At 39.1% G+C, this 17,826-nt stretch overlaps 1 protein-coding gene across 1 annotated transcript in view; it reads left to right on the top strand.

Moving 5' to 3' along the window:
• gad2 (glutamate decarboxylase 2) overlaps positions 1–5,175 on the top strand; it is a 26,628-nt gene extending 21,453 nt beyond the window's left edge. The window contains exon 16 of the mRNA XM_046847993.1: positions 1,123–5,175. Coding sequence (XP_046703949.1) covers positions 1,123–1,296 — 174 coding nt within the window. The 3' untranslated portion in view covers positions 1,297–5,175. The remainder of the gene's footprint in view (positions 1–1,122) is intronic.
• The last annotated feature ends 12,651 nt before the right edge of the window (positions 5,176–17,826 follow it).

Here is a 17,826-nt window from a genome sequence, read left to right as displayed (position 1 = left end):
TGACCTGAGACAGTCGTACAGAATCATTGACTTTCACCAGGGCATTGTAAGATTACTCCTGCATGTCTCGCTGGAGACATAGCGCATGTCCACGGCTAAATTTAGCCTCTCGCTCTTTCCTATGCCAGACGCAGCCGTCCTGAATCAATGTAATCATCCTGTTTTCTGATGGAAAGCCCGGGTGAGCAGTCAATAACTTCAGCCTCGAACCATCAAACATCCCCATCACTGTCACTGCACAAATAGGAACTAAGCGCCACTTTGACTTGTCTTTAAATCACCTTTCAGGCTGCATTCATTCTTTACAGATAAGGATCTTTAAACTTTTAATAAATTCTCAAGAGCTTCTGAGATTAGTCTTCAATGTACATTTTCTGGGAGTTTCATTACTGATTGCTGGTTTGAATAGCAAACCCTAATAAATGCATTTATTCAAGAAAACACTCCTTAAAACTACATGAGGAAGAAACCTTGAGAGGAACCAACTCAAAAAGTCCTCATCCTCAGCACCATCAATGTTGAGGAACTGTTCATACAAACTGTGGTCCTGAGCCATTGTAGCAGACTGTTGCCAAACATTAATTCTAGTCCAAATCCATCCTCAAAGTTCTTGAGTTGCTCAGAACTTCATGGATGTTTATGCAGTGAATGTCTTTCTTCACATCTCCCAGCATATTAGGACGCCGGGGTCAGAGTGCAGACTGAGCTCCCCTGGAGCACTATAAGGGCCTTGCTCAAGGGCCCAAGTGTGGCCCAACTTTCCGACCAGTAACCGAGAGTCTTAAACACTGAGCTAACTGTTGAGTCAACACTTAATACTGATTTGATGGACATTCAAACCCGAATGAGTTTCCTTTTGAGTCTGGTTCCTCTCAAGGTTTTTTCCTCATACCATCTCAGGGAGATTATTTTTTACCACAGAAGATTTTTCGTACCACTTCTGGCTCGCTCATTAGGGACAAACTTACGGCACTAGTTTGTAATCAATCTATCAATCTATCTATCTATCTATCTATCTATCTATCTATCTATCTATCTATCTATCTATCTATCTATCTATCTATTTTAGAAAACAGATTTTTATTCTCCTGTTCATTGGTAATCTCTTGGCTCCTTCCTCAGGTTGCTCCTACAATCAAAGCCCGCATGATGGAGTACGGCACGACGATGGTGAGCTACCAGCCGCAAGGGGACAAAGTCAACTTCTTTCGAATGGTCATCTCCAACCCGGCCGCCACCTTCGAGGACATTGACTTCCTCATTGAAGAGATTGAGCGACTCGGACAGGACCTGTAACGACCCCCAACCCATCCCCCGGAGTGTCTCACTGTACAAAATGTTTGCTGTGAATGTATGGTATTTCTTTTTCATTCTTTTTTTCTGCACTAAGTCTAATACAGGTGAAGATGTTTAAAATTCCGTTAGAATCTTTCGTATCGATGTCCTGGACGGCTCGGGTCCAGAGGTCTGTAGAAACGTTGATGTCCGCTCCTGTCTATGTTAGAGTGAGCTTTACATGTGTGGCGTGAGCGTGGAGATTTATTCGCTTCAGTCCTGTGCAATAGGTCGTCTTTTTTTTATAAGAAACCCAACTGAGCAGATGTTCTAAGTGCCAGATGTTACTATAGAGTTATAAGAAGGAGGGAGATTTATTTATGTAGATGTAGATGAGAGAGAGACAAAGACAGAGACAGAGGGCACTTTGGCTTACCTCAGTATTGCCTTTACAATTACAGGCAGCATTTAAGTGCCATTTAGTAGAGAATACAGGATTAAATAAATAAAGCACAGAGGGATGGTTTAGCCAATCGGATTCCATTCCTTTAACTCTCAAGCTGTTCAACCCTAGCGTGTGCTAAAAAGTAAGTTTTATCCCAAAAAGCAGGAATGTAATGTATCTACATTTAACAGGAGGTAAAGCGGCTGCGAGATCTGAAGCCGACTGAACCAAAAGGTCTTAACTGGAGCGTAAACACAATTTCTAGAAAATCATTTATTCTGATTCGCACAAAGCATTTACACCAGACTGAATAATGAACCCACCAAGCAGTGGCCAATTACGTGTTAGCTGCTAACAAATAATGCTGTTTATGTGTAGATGATTATCATCCAAATCAAATTAAGCCACATCCACCAATAGCAAATTATTGAAAAACTCCCGGAAGGCGGTTTCTGGCATCTACGGAAAAAATTAAAACACTGCTGAATAAAATTTAATGACATCCAGATGTTGACAGCATGAAGCCTTATTCAGATGGAATTAGTTTTACCTGTGTTCATTCTTAGCCCTGTATCAATCCGTCACTTTACAAATTGTACAAGCAAAGATTATATAAATCGATTTATATAATTTATCCAAAAGTACATGTTGATACAGATGTGCTTGTATCCTATAGTAAAATCTCCTTATCATCATCTGCAGTCGAACCCAAACCGAACAAATCTCTGAAAAATTCATCATATGTTCTTTAATGGTTTAATCCCAACAATATTCCTTTAGTCATGATGAAGTCTTGCTAATCCTAGTGCTTGTTCGTGTTCCAAACAACGTTACTGTAAACCTTGCACAAGCAAAGATTGTGTCACTGTCAATTTATACAAGAAAGTCAATTTATATGATTTATCCACAAGTACATGTGAATACAGATTTGCTCATCTACTATAACAAAAGCTACTTTTTCGTCGTCCAGAGTTGAACCGAAACCGAACTAAAAACTTGGAACAATAAATCATATTTTCTTCAATCGTTTAACCGCAGCAATAAGCATCCATTCGTTGTGAATTTTTACCAATCGCAGTGTTGAATACCATGTTACTGCTTACGTTGAACAACCCGAACCCTCATCGAGTTTAAAACTCAGAACAATAAATAATGCATTCCTCAACCATTCAATTCAAACACATATACGTTACAAAGTCTTTCCAATCTCTGTGTTTGCTCAAGTTTAAAACTCAAAATAATAAAATATAGCTGATGCTTTATATCACATATTAGATTAGTGGCACTTCTAGAGGGAACTTCCTAACAATGACAGGCATATTATGGTCAAATGATCTTTTAAAGCGCAACTTCTGTGGCCTTTAATCAAAAACGCAAATAAATTTTAAAATAAATATCAAAATTTCCTGGGACTTTTATTCTGTATTGTGAAGTCTTTACAACATAGGGATCCCCCTTTCTCCAGTAACAGCGTATATATGATATGTTGGAGTTTAGCATTAAATGTAAATCTCGACATTTGATTTGAGCTCGGAATCCAGTGTTTACCTCTTCTTTCATTTCATACATTCAGTTTTTGAGTATTGAGTATAAGTCCTTTCGGTGCAGTCGGCCCCTGGAGATCTTCTGCCGCCATGAATAAATAGAAACTGAAGTCTACAAGCCTGAAATTTCCACAAAGACTTTTAAATCAATAAATAAGAGCAAGAATACTTAAAGTAGTATTTGTTATTCATAGGTACCCAAAACAGTTTGTATAGAATGGTTAATTATTGTTGATGTTATTATTATTATTACAACTCCCTGAGTCTGTAACTAGAGCTGAAAGTAAACTGGAACTTCTCAGACTAGACGACGTCCTATCTGATGGATTGCTGTACTTCCTGTCAGTGTGTGTTTGTCAACAAATTACTGTCAGACAGCGAAAATGTTAAACTCATTTGTATCCAGAGCACAAAGACTTTTCTAGACCAGGTAGTAATGAAAGAACACAGCGTTAACCTTAAAAAAATTATTTGAGTTTATCGATTTATTAAAATGTTTATGGAGTATATGTAGAGTAGGTGTAAGTGTGTAAGGTGAGGTCTGTATCTTTAGCAGACAGTGACATATACCAATAGATCTTGAAACACACACGCACACACATATATATATAAATATATATATTTACGCAGGCGCTAAGCGATGAAACATTTCATTCTTGTAGCAGGATTGGTTTTCTGCTCCTGCAAATAATTCACCATCACATTCATTAACATATAGTGTACTGTAGTGTAGAAGTGGTACAGCTGAACTGAGCCGATAGCGATGAAGCAAAACATTAGCAATACTGCTTAGGACATGCAATTAGACCTAAACGTAAATGGGTTTGGGTAAATCAATTTGTGATATATCGCTTAGGTTCGAATCAGAAATGCTAAATAAGATTCAAAATGTAATAAAGATTCTGCACATTTCACTGCCACACCAACAGATGGTGCACTTTCCAGAGTACAAACTCTTACCTGAGTACTTCCTGTTTACTTCCTGGGTTTTAAAGAAAATTGGCTTTGGGAAATCTTCCCAATGCAAATTTTGGATAAAGTTTATGAGGTTATGGTTTATAAGGGGATTTGGATATACAGATACAGATACAGATACTTTTTTTCCCACTTCGTTTCCTGTAAAATGTATTAAGTCTTTTGCAAATTTCACTCTGCATCTGAGTTTCCATTGTACCAGATTTGGCTACATAAATAGATTGAGAAAAGCTCCACATGCTCAACAGCATAATAGGTTTATGTTTGAAAACACATTTTTCTCTCCAGTTTGGCTTTCGGTCCACACTGAGATTCCCATTTTAGTCAATGAAAACGTAGCTTTTTGAAAACGCTCTTCATAGTGGAAAATGCTGTTTTTGCGGTGCATTGTCAGCTTTCAAAAATGATGACGCATTTTTAGTCAATGCAACGATGTTTCAAAGTAAATAACGGCAGAGGAAAACGAGTGTGGATGCGATTTTTGGGAAACGATTGAAAACAAGTGTGGACGTTAAACGTTTTTAGGATCCACATGGTCCCAGTAGGGACAAAGTTTAGATTTAGGAAACTAGCAAGCACTTTGCAATAAGGGAAAGTATCCAAAATATTTAGCCACTCTAAAACCAGGAAGTACCCAGTAAGTAGGTGGGTGTGGTCAGAACGATCTCTGGTGACCCCTAGAGTGTCCAGTGTCCTTGTTACACTATAATTTATCTCTGTAGCACTTAGTTTAACATCTGTGAGTTTTCCATGAACTGTGTCAATCATTAAAAAACAACATTGTACAAGTCGTTCTTTGTAAATGGACATATCTCTGTGAATACATCCATGTATTGTATATAAAAGAGTCTATTTGTGAGGTAAAATATTATTTTCTCAAATCAAATAATGACATGTAATTGTAATACTACAGTATCTATACTATATATATATATATATATATATATATATATATATACATACACAGTTATGATTTATGTGTATGTTTATGTGTGATGGAACATGCTTTAATTTACTGCGTTTTTTGTGCTAAGAACAATAATCGAAGAGAAAAAAAAGAACCTAACATGAAATTCCAGCGATTACGGAAAGCCATTCCTTGAACCGAAGTCGGTTGGCTTTGTGCCCAAGTGATCGACTTGACATTATGTGCCAGTATGTATATTTTGTGTGTTTGTACTGTAACTGTACTGCCTTAGTATTTATTGCTGATATCGTCTCGTTCTCCACCTGGGGGACTTTGTGCACTTTAGATTTCCTGTAAAGTCCAGTGGATGTTTATAGTTTTGATGAAGCCGTGAATCGTCTGAACGTGTCACTTTTTTTTGTCTTTTTTTTGTACGAATTTGGATGAAAAGTTACGTGATGTTTTCCGATTCGCTCCGATTTTTTTTTCCGTTTGCTAAACACGTCGATGCTACCTATCTGTATCCTTAACATGTCCAACCAATGAGTTTCCTCTTTTTACTACTGTGTACACGTAAGGTCTGCCATCGTTCTAAAGCATAACGCGGATGCGATAAACAATCCGTCAAAAGAAAAAAGCCGAAGTGTCCTGGGCACGTCCTTTACGTTGTTTTTTATTTTCTCCTCCGCTGCTATTGCTGCTGCTGCTGCTGCTGAAATCGGGCCTTTGCATGTGCATGAACGCTTTGCTTTCTTTCCAAGCCTGTGATGTACAATATTTACCCAAATATTTACTGTGTGATAGTCTTAGTGCTGAATGTACTGTACAGTAACGCTTCGCTTTAAATGTAGTGCTTCGTCGCTAGCTTGTTTGGCTCCATGTAGTAGTGTCGCTTCGAACATATTTATCTGCTAAGCTACTGTAGCATGCTCTGTGCGTGGCTAGAAAACATGTCTGCTTCTGCGATCTGATCTCTATCTCTCTCTGTCTATCGCTCTATGGTCGTCTCTGATATTAACGTATGTAGATTGCCAGCATGCCTATATATACATATATATATATATATATATATATATATGTAGTCTTAATCCTACCCTGTATTGCAATCTGTCTTCCTGTTCTTGTTCTTCTTCTTCTTTCTCTTTCCTTCTAACGCTCTGCCCAGCAAAAGCAGCATTCAGACCTTTAAGGGCAGCGCACGCTCGCTCTTTAGCAGCTCGGTGCCCACAGGAACATCGGCTTGACCTTACATGAGCTTTATCTTCATCAGGGTTGACATTGTTTCAACGAGTGTCTGCGATTTGAATTTCGAAGACATTTAAGAGTTTAATCAAAACGGATTATATTTCAGCCTACAGCTCTGTTTAAAACTTGCTATATGTGACTAGGAAATCATGAATAAATATTCTTGTGAAAATCTTTGTTTAGAGTCATTTTTATGCACGCAACAAAGAGGAAAGGATATTACCTCTTCAGATTCAAAGCTACAGTATTCCGACGAAAATATGTGGACGGTAGAATCAGTATGTGCTTCTTTTTGAATATCCCATTCTACATTTAGTCCCAGTTGCTGGTATAATAACCTGCACTTTTATGATGTTCCACTAAATTTTGTGGAGATTTTTGTCCATCAGAGTGTTATTGAAGGTGAGGAGGCCTTGGGTGCAGTCAGTGTTCACATACATCCTAAAGTTCAGATCGATTGGAGCTCTACAGCAGAAGATCTTCCACTCCATCCGATGTAAACCATACTGTCATGGAGCTTAGTGCACAGTGGCATCATCATGCTGGAACAGGTTTGGGTCTCCTAGTTTAAGTGAGGGGGGAAATCATATGCTAACGCATCCAAAGACATCCTATGCAATTGTGGGCCTTCAGCTTTGTGGTAACAGTTTTTGAAAGAACCACATATGGTTGGAAAAGTCGGGTGTCTCTATACTTTTGACCATTTAGTACATAATGATTAAACAGAAATTGCATTGAATGGATTTATAACTATTGTATGATTGTAGCTCCTTAACAAGAAAAATGGGGGAAACTTTCCACAAACACAAATACAAGAGGATTTAACATGTAGGAATAGAAAAAATACAAAATATACTGTACATACAGCAGTAGCCCATGCAAAAGAGAAAATAAATCACCAGAGAAAATAAATAAATAAATAAATAAATATAAATTCACCTGGAGCAGGGATACAGAACATTCGATATCACGATCTGACATACAGTTGTGTTCAAAATTATTCAACCCCCACTGAAATTGATTGTTTTGGTCGGTTTGACATTGATTATGATCATTCAGTCATCCTGCTTACAATTAAATCAAAGAGGCACGTGTAGGTCAGACAAATATAACATAACATTTATAATGAAATAACCACAAATGTCTTTTCTGAGCTCACATCATTATCAGTTTTATTCAACCCCCAAGTGACATTCAATCTTAGTACTTAGTACAACATCCTTTTACAGTTATAACAGCTTTTAAACGTGAAGCATAGCTTGACACAAGTGTCTTGCAGCGATCTACGGGTATCTTCGCCCATTCATCATGGGCAAAAGCCTCCAGTTCAGTCACATTCTTAGGCTTGCGCACTGCAACTGCTTTCTTTAAGTCCCACCAGAGGTTCTCAATCGGATTTAAGTCTGGTGACTGCGATGGCCACTTCAAAATGTTCCAGCCTTTAATCTGCAACCATGCTCTAGTGGACTTGGAGGTATGCTTGGGATCATTGTCCTGTTGAAAGGTCCAACGCCTTCCAAGCCTCAGGTTTGTGACGGACTGCATCACATTGTCATCCAATATCTCCTGGTACTGAAGAGAATTCATGGTACCTTGCACACGCTGAAGCTTCCCAGTACCTGCAGAAGCAAAACAGCCCCAAAGCATGATTGACCCCCCGCCATGCTTCACAGTAGGCAAGGTGTTCTTTTCTTCATAGGCCTTGTTCTTCCTCCTCCAAACATAGCGTTGATCCATGGGCCCAAACAGTTCTAATTTTGTTTCATCAGTCCACAGAACACTATCCCAAAACTTCTGTGGTTTGTCCACATGACTTTTGGCATACTGCAGTCGACTCTTCTTATTCTTTGGGGACAGCAAGGTGCGCCTGGGAGTTCTGGCATGGAGGCCTTCATTACGCAGGGTGCGCCGTATTGTCTGAGCAGAAACTTCAGTACCCACATCTGACAAATCTTTTCTCAGTTCCTCAGCAGTCACACGGGACTTTTCTCCACTCTACGCTTCAGGTAGCGCACAGCAGTCGAAGTCAGCATCTTCTTTCTGCCACGACCAGGTAGCGTTTCAACAGTGCCCTTTGCCTTGAATTTGCGAATGATGCTTCCTATGGTGTCTATTGGTATGTTTAACATCTTTGCAATCTTCTTATAGCCATTGCCCTTCCTGTGAAGAGTAATCACCTGTTCTCTTGTCTTCCTGGACCATTCTCTTGACCTCACCATGTTTGTAACCACACCAGTAAATGTCTAGAAGGAGCTGCGTATCACAGTCATTTTAAAGCTGCCTAATTGGTGCTTATTAGGCTTTATTGCTGCTCCCTGATATCCACAGGTGTTTTCAATACCTGATTGAAAACACTTCATTGAACCTCTGTTCTTCAGAGTGGTAGTCTTTAAGGGGTTGAATAATTATGTCATCCCAAGCAACTTATAGTTAGCTTATATACAGTGTTGTGCTAGTTACTAAGAAATAGTAACTAGTTACAGTTACTAGTTACTTCATTCAAAAAGTAACTTAAAAAAGTTACTTTGTTGATTACTTACACCAAAATCCATCAGAGTAACTAAAAAGTTACTTTTATAGGTAACACATTACTGTTAAAAGTAACTTTTTAGTTACTTTTTTAAAGAACGTTCTTTAATGTTCCCATTAATGCCCTTTTATGCAATATGGTCTACAAACACAAAACTTAAACACAAAGTAATTTTTGAACACTATTTTATTAAAGTCAGAGCAGCACAAACTGAATATATCACAAGGATTTTTGAAATAAATAACAAAATAATATATTCACAATCAAAAACTAAAGTGGCTTCTGCTGTTGTGTTGAGCTCTTCAAAATGTTCCTTTCACAGCTGAAGTATGAAAACTATCAACAATGTGGAACAGAACACCGGGTTAGCTTCTAGCTTCTAGCTCCTCAGGCATGGAGTTTCTGGAGGAGCTTCAACAGATCGGAGTTGCTGTTTATCACAGTAGCTATGACCTTCGAACCAGAAAGACACAGCTACTGATACAACATTTGACTAAAAAGTTTTTGTCTTTATGCTCAACTAAAGTGAAATAATGAGCATATTTCCACTTTGAGAAACTCGTCTTGCTCTCGCCTCGACTTGCCATTACTGCCGCACAGACCTGAATTAACGGAGACAGTGGTTCATCCTCCAATCCTACAATGCGTCGCCTGTAAACAGGTTGGACTGTAGGCTACACTTCAGCCGAAATTAATTATAGAAAAGTAACGGGTAATGCACCATACGGTAACGGTAACGGTAACACAGTTACTTTATTTAAAAAGTAATGCATTACAGTATTAGATACTGTCAAAAGTAACGCGTTATTGCCCAACACTGCTTATATATGTATATGTATATATAACTGAGAAGTACTGAGCCCTGGAGAAAGAGCTCAGTGGTGCTGGGATTTGAACTAATGACTTCCTATTGAGAAGGACAACAGCTAACCACTGAGCATGTACTTTTTTTTCATTGTGTTGACCAGATATTAATATGCTAATCCTAACAATACTAACAAATATTTAAAAAACTCATTAATGATTATGTAGAATAGAATAGTTAGTCTAGAGTATAGAGCACAATTTTATTTTATTACAATTATTTCCCCTTAAAATGTTAGAAGGCAGGGCATCTGAGATTAGGAGTTTTTTTAAATGGCTAGTTTTTCAAGATGGCTGCCATCAGTGTTTAGCTACTTTGTTTATAGAAGATTAAGATGTATCCTAAATCACAGGAGATTTACCTGAAGTTTCTAGGTAATGATATCAACACGGCAGTTCAAGTTCACAACATAACAATAATGTAGACTTCAGTGGCCTGAAATATCTTGGATGTGTTGAGGCTAAGTAAAAAAAACTTCCATGTGGCATGTTTTTGGGCATGAAATGTTCTGGTCCTTTTCATAAGCAAAAAAATTAAAGACAGGAAGTTAAACATGGATTCCAAGATATCCCTGAGTGCCACGAACAATAACAATAAAAACCTCACCGTATCAAGGACTGCGTACATTTGACTCATGCATTTGGGTTTGCTGAAAACATTTACGTGAGGTTACTGGAAACCAGAGCTTCACTGTCTCTGGGTTTAAATCTTTTCTTTTGTTTAGTTTTAGTTATTTTTCTCCACTCTGGAGTGCACACAAAGTCTGATGTGTATTGACTGTATATCCTTTATCTGTCCCATTTGGTAATAGCGCACTCGATGCAGGATGAGCAGCACTCTGAGCTTTTATTCCAGGCATTTCAACAGTAAAATAAAAGCACTTCAGAGCCACTTAAATGATGCTTTGTCTCGAACAGAACCAATAGAAAACCGAGTAGGAAGTAGGATGGATATTCTTTTATAACATTTCAGACAGAAGTCACATAACTAGTTACACTATTGCACAATAATTATTTTTAAAAAATGTATTTATTATTCTTTATAAAAAAAAAAAATATATATATATATATATATATATATATATATATATATATATATATATATATATATATATATATATATTATTATTATTATTATTATTATTATTATTATTATTTTATTCATTTAATGTGCCTTTTTGCATGAGTTATTTGTATTCATGTGATTTTTGTTATATACATGTTTAATTCCTTGCATTTATTAATTTCATTTACAATTCTTACACAATATTCATATTCTTATTTTTTTATATTGTTCATTCATCTGTTGTTAAGATTTTTTAAGATGTGATTTTTCACATTGTTTCTTTTTGCTTGATTTATTTTACACAATCGGTTCTCTTTCGTTGTATTCTGCTAACTTGCTCCTTTTTTTATACACATTTCATTAATTTCTAAACAGATTTTTTACACAAATTGGGGAGGGTTGCGTTAGGAAGGGCATCCAGCGTAAAAACATGTGCCAAATCAAACGTGCGGAGGATCCGCTGTGGCAACCCCTAACGGGAGAAGCCGAAAGAAAGTTTTATTAAAATAAAAATCAGATTTTTTTTTTCTTCTTCCTCTTTGCAGTAGTCCTGCAAGTCATATGACCTGGTCATGTACCTTACTGTTTTAATTTTAGTAATTATCATACGTTCTGGGAGTTTGTAACACATTACTTATGTTGTGTTCCCTTTCAGGAAATCGCTCACGCTCTGAATCACTTGTGAAATCCGGCCAACGGCAAAGCGTCGCGCAGGGTGACATCACGACCAGGAAGCTACAAAATGTGCATGCAGTGGAGCCGGCGCTAGCTTCTGTTTGTTCAGGTAAGCGTTTTGTGTGTGAATTGGTGCAGGCATGAGCTTTAAAAGCAAGCAAAATTTTTGATTGTGTGAATGTGTTCCTCCTTGAAGCGCTTCATTTCCGGGGGAAACACACAGCTGATGTGTTGTTTGCTTGGGTGAGGAGCATTCTCAGTCGGCTCTCGAGGGAGTCGACTGTTAGCATTGTAACCATATGTCTATGCGCACTCTTCACTCGAGGAGAGCACTGTTCGAGGAGAGTGTTCTCCCTCGTGGCTTGGGCCCCGCTCTTGCCTAAGCAAAGGCGTTCGCAAGGGGATCTGACAGAAGGCATGGAGATGGGCGCGTCCCTTTCTCCTGCCTCACCTGCCGGGTCTAGTGCTCGCTTCCTGGGGGAAGCAGGCCCTTTGGTGGTTTCTTCCTCCGGCGCGAGCAACGCATTGATCCACATTTCTTTCTTTGAGGAGGGAGAGATTATGGAAGCTAGCAAACTCACTGACTCCTTTCCTCCTCCCGGTGCCCGTCCCCCCTTGCAGCAGTTGTCTTCATCCACCTCTGCCTGGTCTTGTAGCGGATAGAGGAGACCCGCCACCTCTCAGGAGGCTCCACCGGCTGCAGAGCACTGCTCCAGCTGCTCTGGACTGGCCAGAGACCAGCCCTTAGAGAGCCTGGCTGAAAGACATGTCTCAGTGGGTCCTGCACACGGTAGAAAAAGAGCTTCTTGATTCAGTTCGGGTCCTCTTCTCCCCATTTTAATGGGGTGTGTCCCACTCTGGTGGATCCCGGGCAGGCTCTGGTCCTGGAACAGGAAGTAAACACTTTCCTGAGGAAGGAGGCCAAGTGGTCCCTTCTTTACTCAGAGAGTCCAACTTCTACAGCCAGTACTTCGGGGTTCTAAAGAAGGATGGGGGGTTGCATCCAATTTTAGATCTATGCATCTTTAACCACTCGCTTATGAGGCTTAGGTTCAGGATGCTCACTCCTAAGCAGGTCGTGTCTCAGATCAGGTCCCGAGGACCAGTTTGTCATGATAGATCTAAAGGACGCATACTTCCACATATCCATCCTTACCAATATCAGGTGCTCCCATTCAGCCTGCCGCTCTGACCCCACACCTTCTCAAAATGCACGGATGCGGCTTTGACCCTGCCCAGGCTTCGGGGCATTCGCAATCAGTATATCGATGATTGGTAATAATATTAGCTCGATCAGAGCTTCTGGCCGTCCTGCATCAAGATGTCCTTCTCCTCTGTATAAAGGAACTGGGGTTAAGAATAAACACCAAGAAGAGTGTGCTTTCTCTAGTAGAGAGAACCACCTTCTTAGGCGTGGTTGGGGACTCGACCGTACTTTATGCTCGGATCAAAGCTAACCTCATGACAGTCAAGAGTGAGAGTAGGTCAGTCAATTACTGTGAAGCAGTTCCAGTGGCTGCTGGGACTCGTGGCAGCGGCATCCAGTTTGAATCCACTCAGCCTCCTGCACATGAGACCCCTGCAGTGGTGGCTCAGAGACAGAGGGTTCTTCCGAAAGGCCAATCCATTTAATTCTATCAAGGTCTCGCAGCGAGCCCTCCGAGCCTTAGATATGTTGAAAGAACCTGCATTCCTGTCTCAGGGTCCCATCCTGAGCGCTCCTTGTTGTTGCTTAATGCTAATGACACAAGCATCCCTCACTGGGTGGATGCATCCCTCACCCAAGGTCGGTGGAACAATCTCCATCTCATGTGGCACATAAACTGCCTGGAGATGCTGGCCGTGTTTCTGGCTCTGAAACACTTCCTCCCAGACCTGAGGGATCGCCATGTGCTGGTCTGTACGGACAGCACATTGGTGGTCTCTTACATCGACCACAAGGGGGTCTCCGATCTCGCCCCTATATATCTGCTGGCACGGCAGATACTCCTGTGGTCCAATCAGAGAGCAGACGCCCTTTCGAGGCAAGGGCCGAGGCCTGGGGAATGGAAGGTCCACCCTGAGGTGGTGGAGTGGATATAGCGGAGGTCTTACATAGCACAGGTGGATCTGCTTGCAACTTAAGAGACATCACACTGTCCCATCTGGTTCTCCCTCACTCACCCAGCCCCTTTGGGGCAATTTGGCGCAGGGTTGCCTCTTCAAACCTGAAGGTTTATGTGTCTGCTATCGCGGCTTATTGTGCCCCGCTTGCTGGGCAGTTGCTGGGTAGACACCCATTGTGACACGTGCCCGCAACTCCTCCACAACCTGTCATGCTGCAGGACTTTTGCAATGCTGTGGGCTGGTCCACCCCACTGACCTTCATCAGGTTCTACGACCTCGACCTTGGAGCCACTCCTGGCTCCTCTGTCCTGCGCTCTGGCTATGCTCTCACACACTAGGCAAGGACTGGTCAGTGTGGCATGATTGGACACTCATTCCCAAAGCGGTGTGACGCAGCTCAAGTTCCTAAAAGGGAACATCTCTAGGTTATGTATGTAACCTTAGTTCCCTGAGGAAACAAGATGCTGTTGCTGCTTTGAGCCACACTCCATGCATCCCTGCCATGCTTCCCTTTTAATTTTCAGAAGCTAGCGTCAGCTCCACTGCATGCGTATTTTGTAGCTTCCTGGTCATGGCATCACCCCGCTGGTGACGTCGCGATTTGCCGTTGGCCAGATTTCACACATGATTTAGAGCGTATGCAACACAAAAAGGTTCACAAAGCATTGTGACGCAGTGTCTCGTTCCCTCAGGAAACTAAGGTTACATACGTAACCTAGAGATGGTTTGTTTCCTGTGTGTTTAGTATAAAACTGCAGTTGTCTGAACCTTGGGTTTCACTGATTATACTTTTTGCATTTTGTTTGTGTTTTCTTTAATAAAGACCTCCACAATTCTGACACATAATTATTTTTTTTTTTGCCCTCTTCATACCTTTGGCATTTTTATTTTTATTTGCCCTCTCAGCCTCCCACTACCATTTTAAGTAAATTAACAATTCATCAGACAGTTGTAGTTGTCTGGGATTTGTGAAAGCATTCTGAATTTTGTATTACGGATACTATGTACTAATGTTGGTTTAAACTTTTGTCCATATTATGTATCTATTAGTGTACGTTTCTGTAATACTTAAAGCTTTATGCAATCAGTAAAAACAAATGTTTGTGGACACCTGAGCATAAGATTGGTATCTGCTTTTGAACATCCCATTCAACTTTTAATCCCGGTGTGCAGTTATAATAAGCTCCACTGTCCTGGGAAGATGTTCCACTAAATTTTGGAGTGTGCTTGTGAAGATTCTAGGGATTCATTTAGCCTCAGGGGTGTTAGTAAAGTCAGGTACTGTTGTAGGTGAGGTGAGGAGGCCTGGGGTGAAGTCAGCATTCACATTCATCATGGTTAATAGGATTGAGTGCAGAGCTCTATAGCAGGAGATCTTTTATTCCAACCCATGTAAAGCATATCTTCATGGAGCCAGCTGTGTGCTGAAACAGGTTTGGGTCTCCTGGTTCAAATTCCATGATACCGCATCCAAAAACTGTCGTCATTACTCTGAAATTGCCGACATTCGCACTTCAATGAGTTGTGTAAACATGGATTAGCTGAGGCATTGACAAATAAATCCAACGTGCTTATGCCTCCAGGGGGCAGTCTTTCCCCACTATGGTGGTTTTGTAACACTATTGTGAAGTATGTTTTTTCCCTTACTAAGAAGTAAAAAATTAGCTCTAAAGATCAGCATCTTTATAAAGAAGTAGTCAGTTCCCTCTGCGTTTACAGATTTTGTTCTCTTTGTATTAGTTACATTTTGGCATGGTTGTGTTTCATCTTTTTTTCAGCTTCTTCCTGTTAAAAAAAAAAAAAAAAACATTTCCAGATGGTTTTCCATCTTTTCCCTTCAGATTTTTTTCAAATCAATTTTAAGATCCTTCAAAGAACCAACAGCTGCTGACTGAACTGTGGTGTTTGGATGGTGAGTGCAGTGTGAGGTGCTGTGTAATGGATCGAGCGCTGTTTTATATGTGTGTGAGTGTGTTCATGAGAGTTTATTGATCATAGCAAATAAAGCTTTGACTAATTACAGTAATTTACAATAACAGATACCTGATATTGGCAACATTGTGTGGACACCTGAGCTTGAGATTCATATGTGCTTTTTAAACATCCAATTCCACATTGTTATAAGAAACTCCACTCTTCTGGGAAGATGTTTCATTATATTAGTGGAAGTTTGCACTCATTCAGAAACTGTCCACATGTTCTCCTGCCACTACAGCATGCTTTAGGCCATGTCCACACTAATACGAACCATGAAGATAGATTTGGATGGGAATTAATATAAAGTGGGCTATAATCTTATAGAACTACAGTGAACAGTTTTGCATTTGAGTTGTAATAATGTATTAATGAGTTAAACACTGTGTTTTGACTGCTTTATTTCCTCCTGAATAAACCTGTAAATTTAAGTTTGTCTTGATTATCTATCTATCTATCTATCTATCTATCTGTCTGTCTGTCTGTCTGTCTGTCTGTCCGTCCGTCCGTCCGTCTCTCTCTCTCTCTCTTTAACAGATTACACATTTTCGTTTACATTATTCTTATACACACTTTATACATTACGTTCTTTTCTCATACATTTTTCAAGATTTCTTTTTACACACAGTTAATTGATCTCTCAAATGTGTTTGTTTACAGAATTTGTTTTCTTTTTTTTTTAAACACAATTTATAAATTGTTCCATTTCAATTCATTTTGTGTAAAAAAAAATTGAATTGATTTTTACACAATTTATTTATATTTTAAATTGGATTTTTATTTGTTAATTTTACAGCTTGTTTCAAATGATTTTTCACATGTAATATTCTTTACATGATGTTCAGCACAATTCATAAATTGTTCCAATTTGTTTAAATGACCACAATTTTAATACAACTTTTTACAATCTGCTTTTTTTTTTTTTTTTACAGACAATTTATTAAACTTTCATTTTTTTAATGCAATTAACTTATTTTCACATTGTCACATGATTGGGTCCAATTATATTAATGAGATGAATAGTGCATTTTGACAACAGTATTTCCACTTGAATGAACCCCTGGAAGGATGTATGCACTACATTACTCTGGCTTGACATTAATGTTTGGTCAATTGTTAAATTTTTGCAGGGGAAAGTATTTATCCTTTCTTTAAATATAAGGATTGCTGCTTGCTGTATTTCAAATCACCTGATTTAATATACAGAAGTCCTGGTTCAGGTTATTTATCTGTCTTTCTCTCGCTTGTCTTAAGCTCAGTGTATAAATCCATTGTTTTTTATGACATATTCAAGACCTGGCCAAGAAGCAAAGCAAAGAAAATTCTAGAGACAGTTTGAGCTCTCATAAACCTGTATGAACTTTAAAACATCATGATATATTTACTTAATCTTATGTAACATTTATTCTTTGTTGTTTTTGGTCTTTTTTTTTTTTTTTTTTTACTTTTTTATTAACATTATTTCACATGATTTTTAGTCAAGATTCATAAATTGCTCCAGTCAGATTTTTTTACACATTTAATTTCATAATGAGTTTTACCCAATTTTTTTTTCACACAAATTATTTTTAAATATGCAGTTAATTCACTTTTCAAACATGAACTAATATATGAGCACTGATTCCAGCCACAACATAGCCATGGTTTCAGAATTAAATATATTCAGAATTAAATATATTCACAACACTCAAAAGTCCATGTTTAAACATCATGACCTTTGTTGTATGACTAGAAATCCAATAAAAAATTATATAAACTGTTTGTTTTGGATCTCCCTTCACCGTCCGAGCTCAAACACTGATGCCAATGACGTATCGAATCAACTGGGAAGTTTAATGCATACAAATCACAGCATCATAACTTGAAACACATCACAAAACCTTTATGTAATATGCTCGCAGTGCCTAGTTTTCCCTGCAGAGTCGTTAAACACAACCACATGTTTCACAACCGGGTCTGTTTCTACCTCCAACACTTAACTCCTTTGAAGTCAAAGGTCAGAGGTGACGAGTAGAACAGGAACACTGAGACATTTTGTTGATGAGACAAATCAGATGTGTTCTCATCCAACTTGATAAAAGGGGAATGAACATCTGAATGTACAGTATATTTCAAGTCAAATTGAAGATTTGGATTCAAACTCCTGTTGAACCTCAGCTTTCGAGGAAATAGTCCTCAGTTAGAGACGCCGCCAATACAATCGAGCAGGAACTCCAGCTG

Source organism: Silurus meridionalis, chromosome 4 (genome assembly GCF_014805685.1).
Source record: "Silurus meridionalis isolate SWU-2019-XX chromosome 4, ASM1480568v1, whole genome shotgun sequence".
In the NCBI taxonomy this organism is placed as follows: Eukaryota; Metazoa; Chordata; class Actinopteri; order Siluriformes; family Siluridae; genus Silurus; species Silurus meridionalis.
The sequence above is the reverse complement of the archived record's forward strand: the minus strand, read 5'-3'. Positions and strand labels throughout refer to the sequence as shown.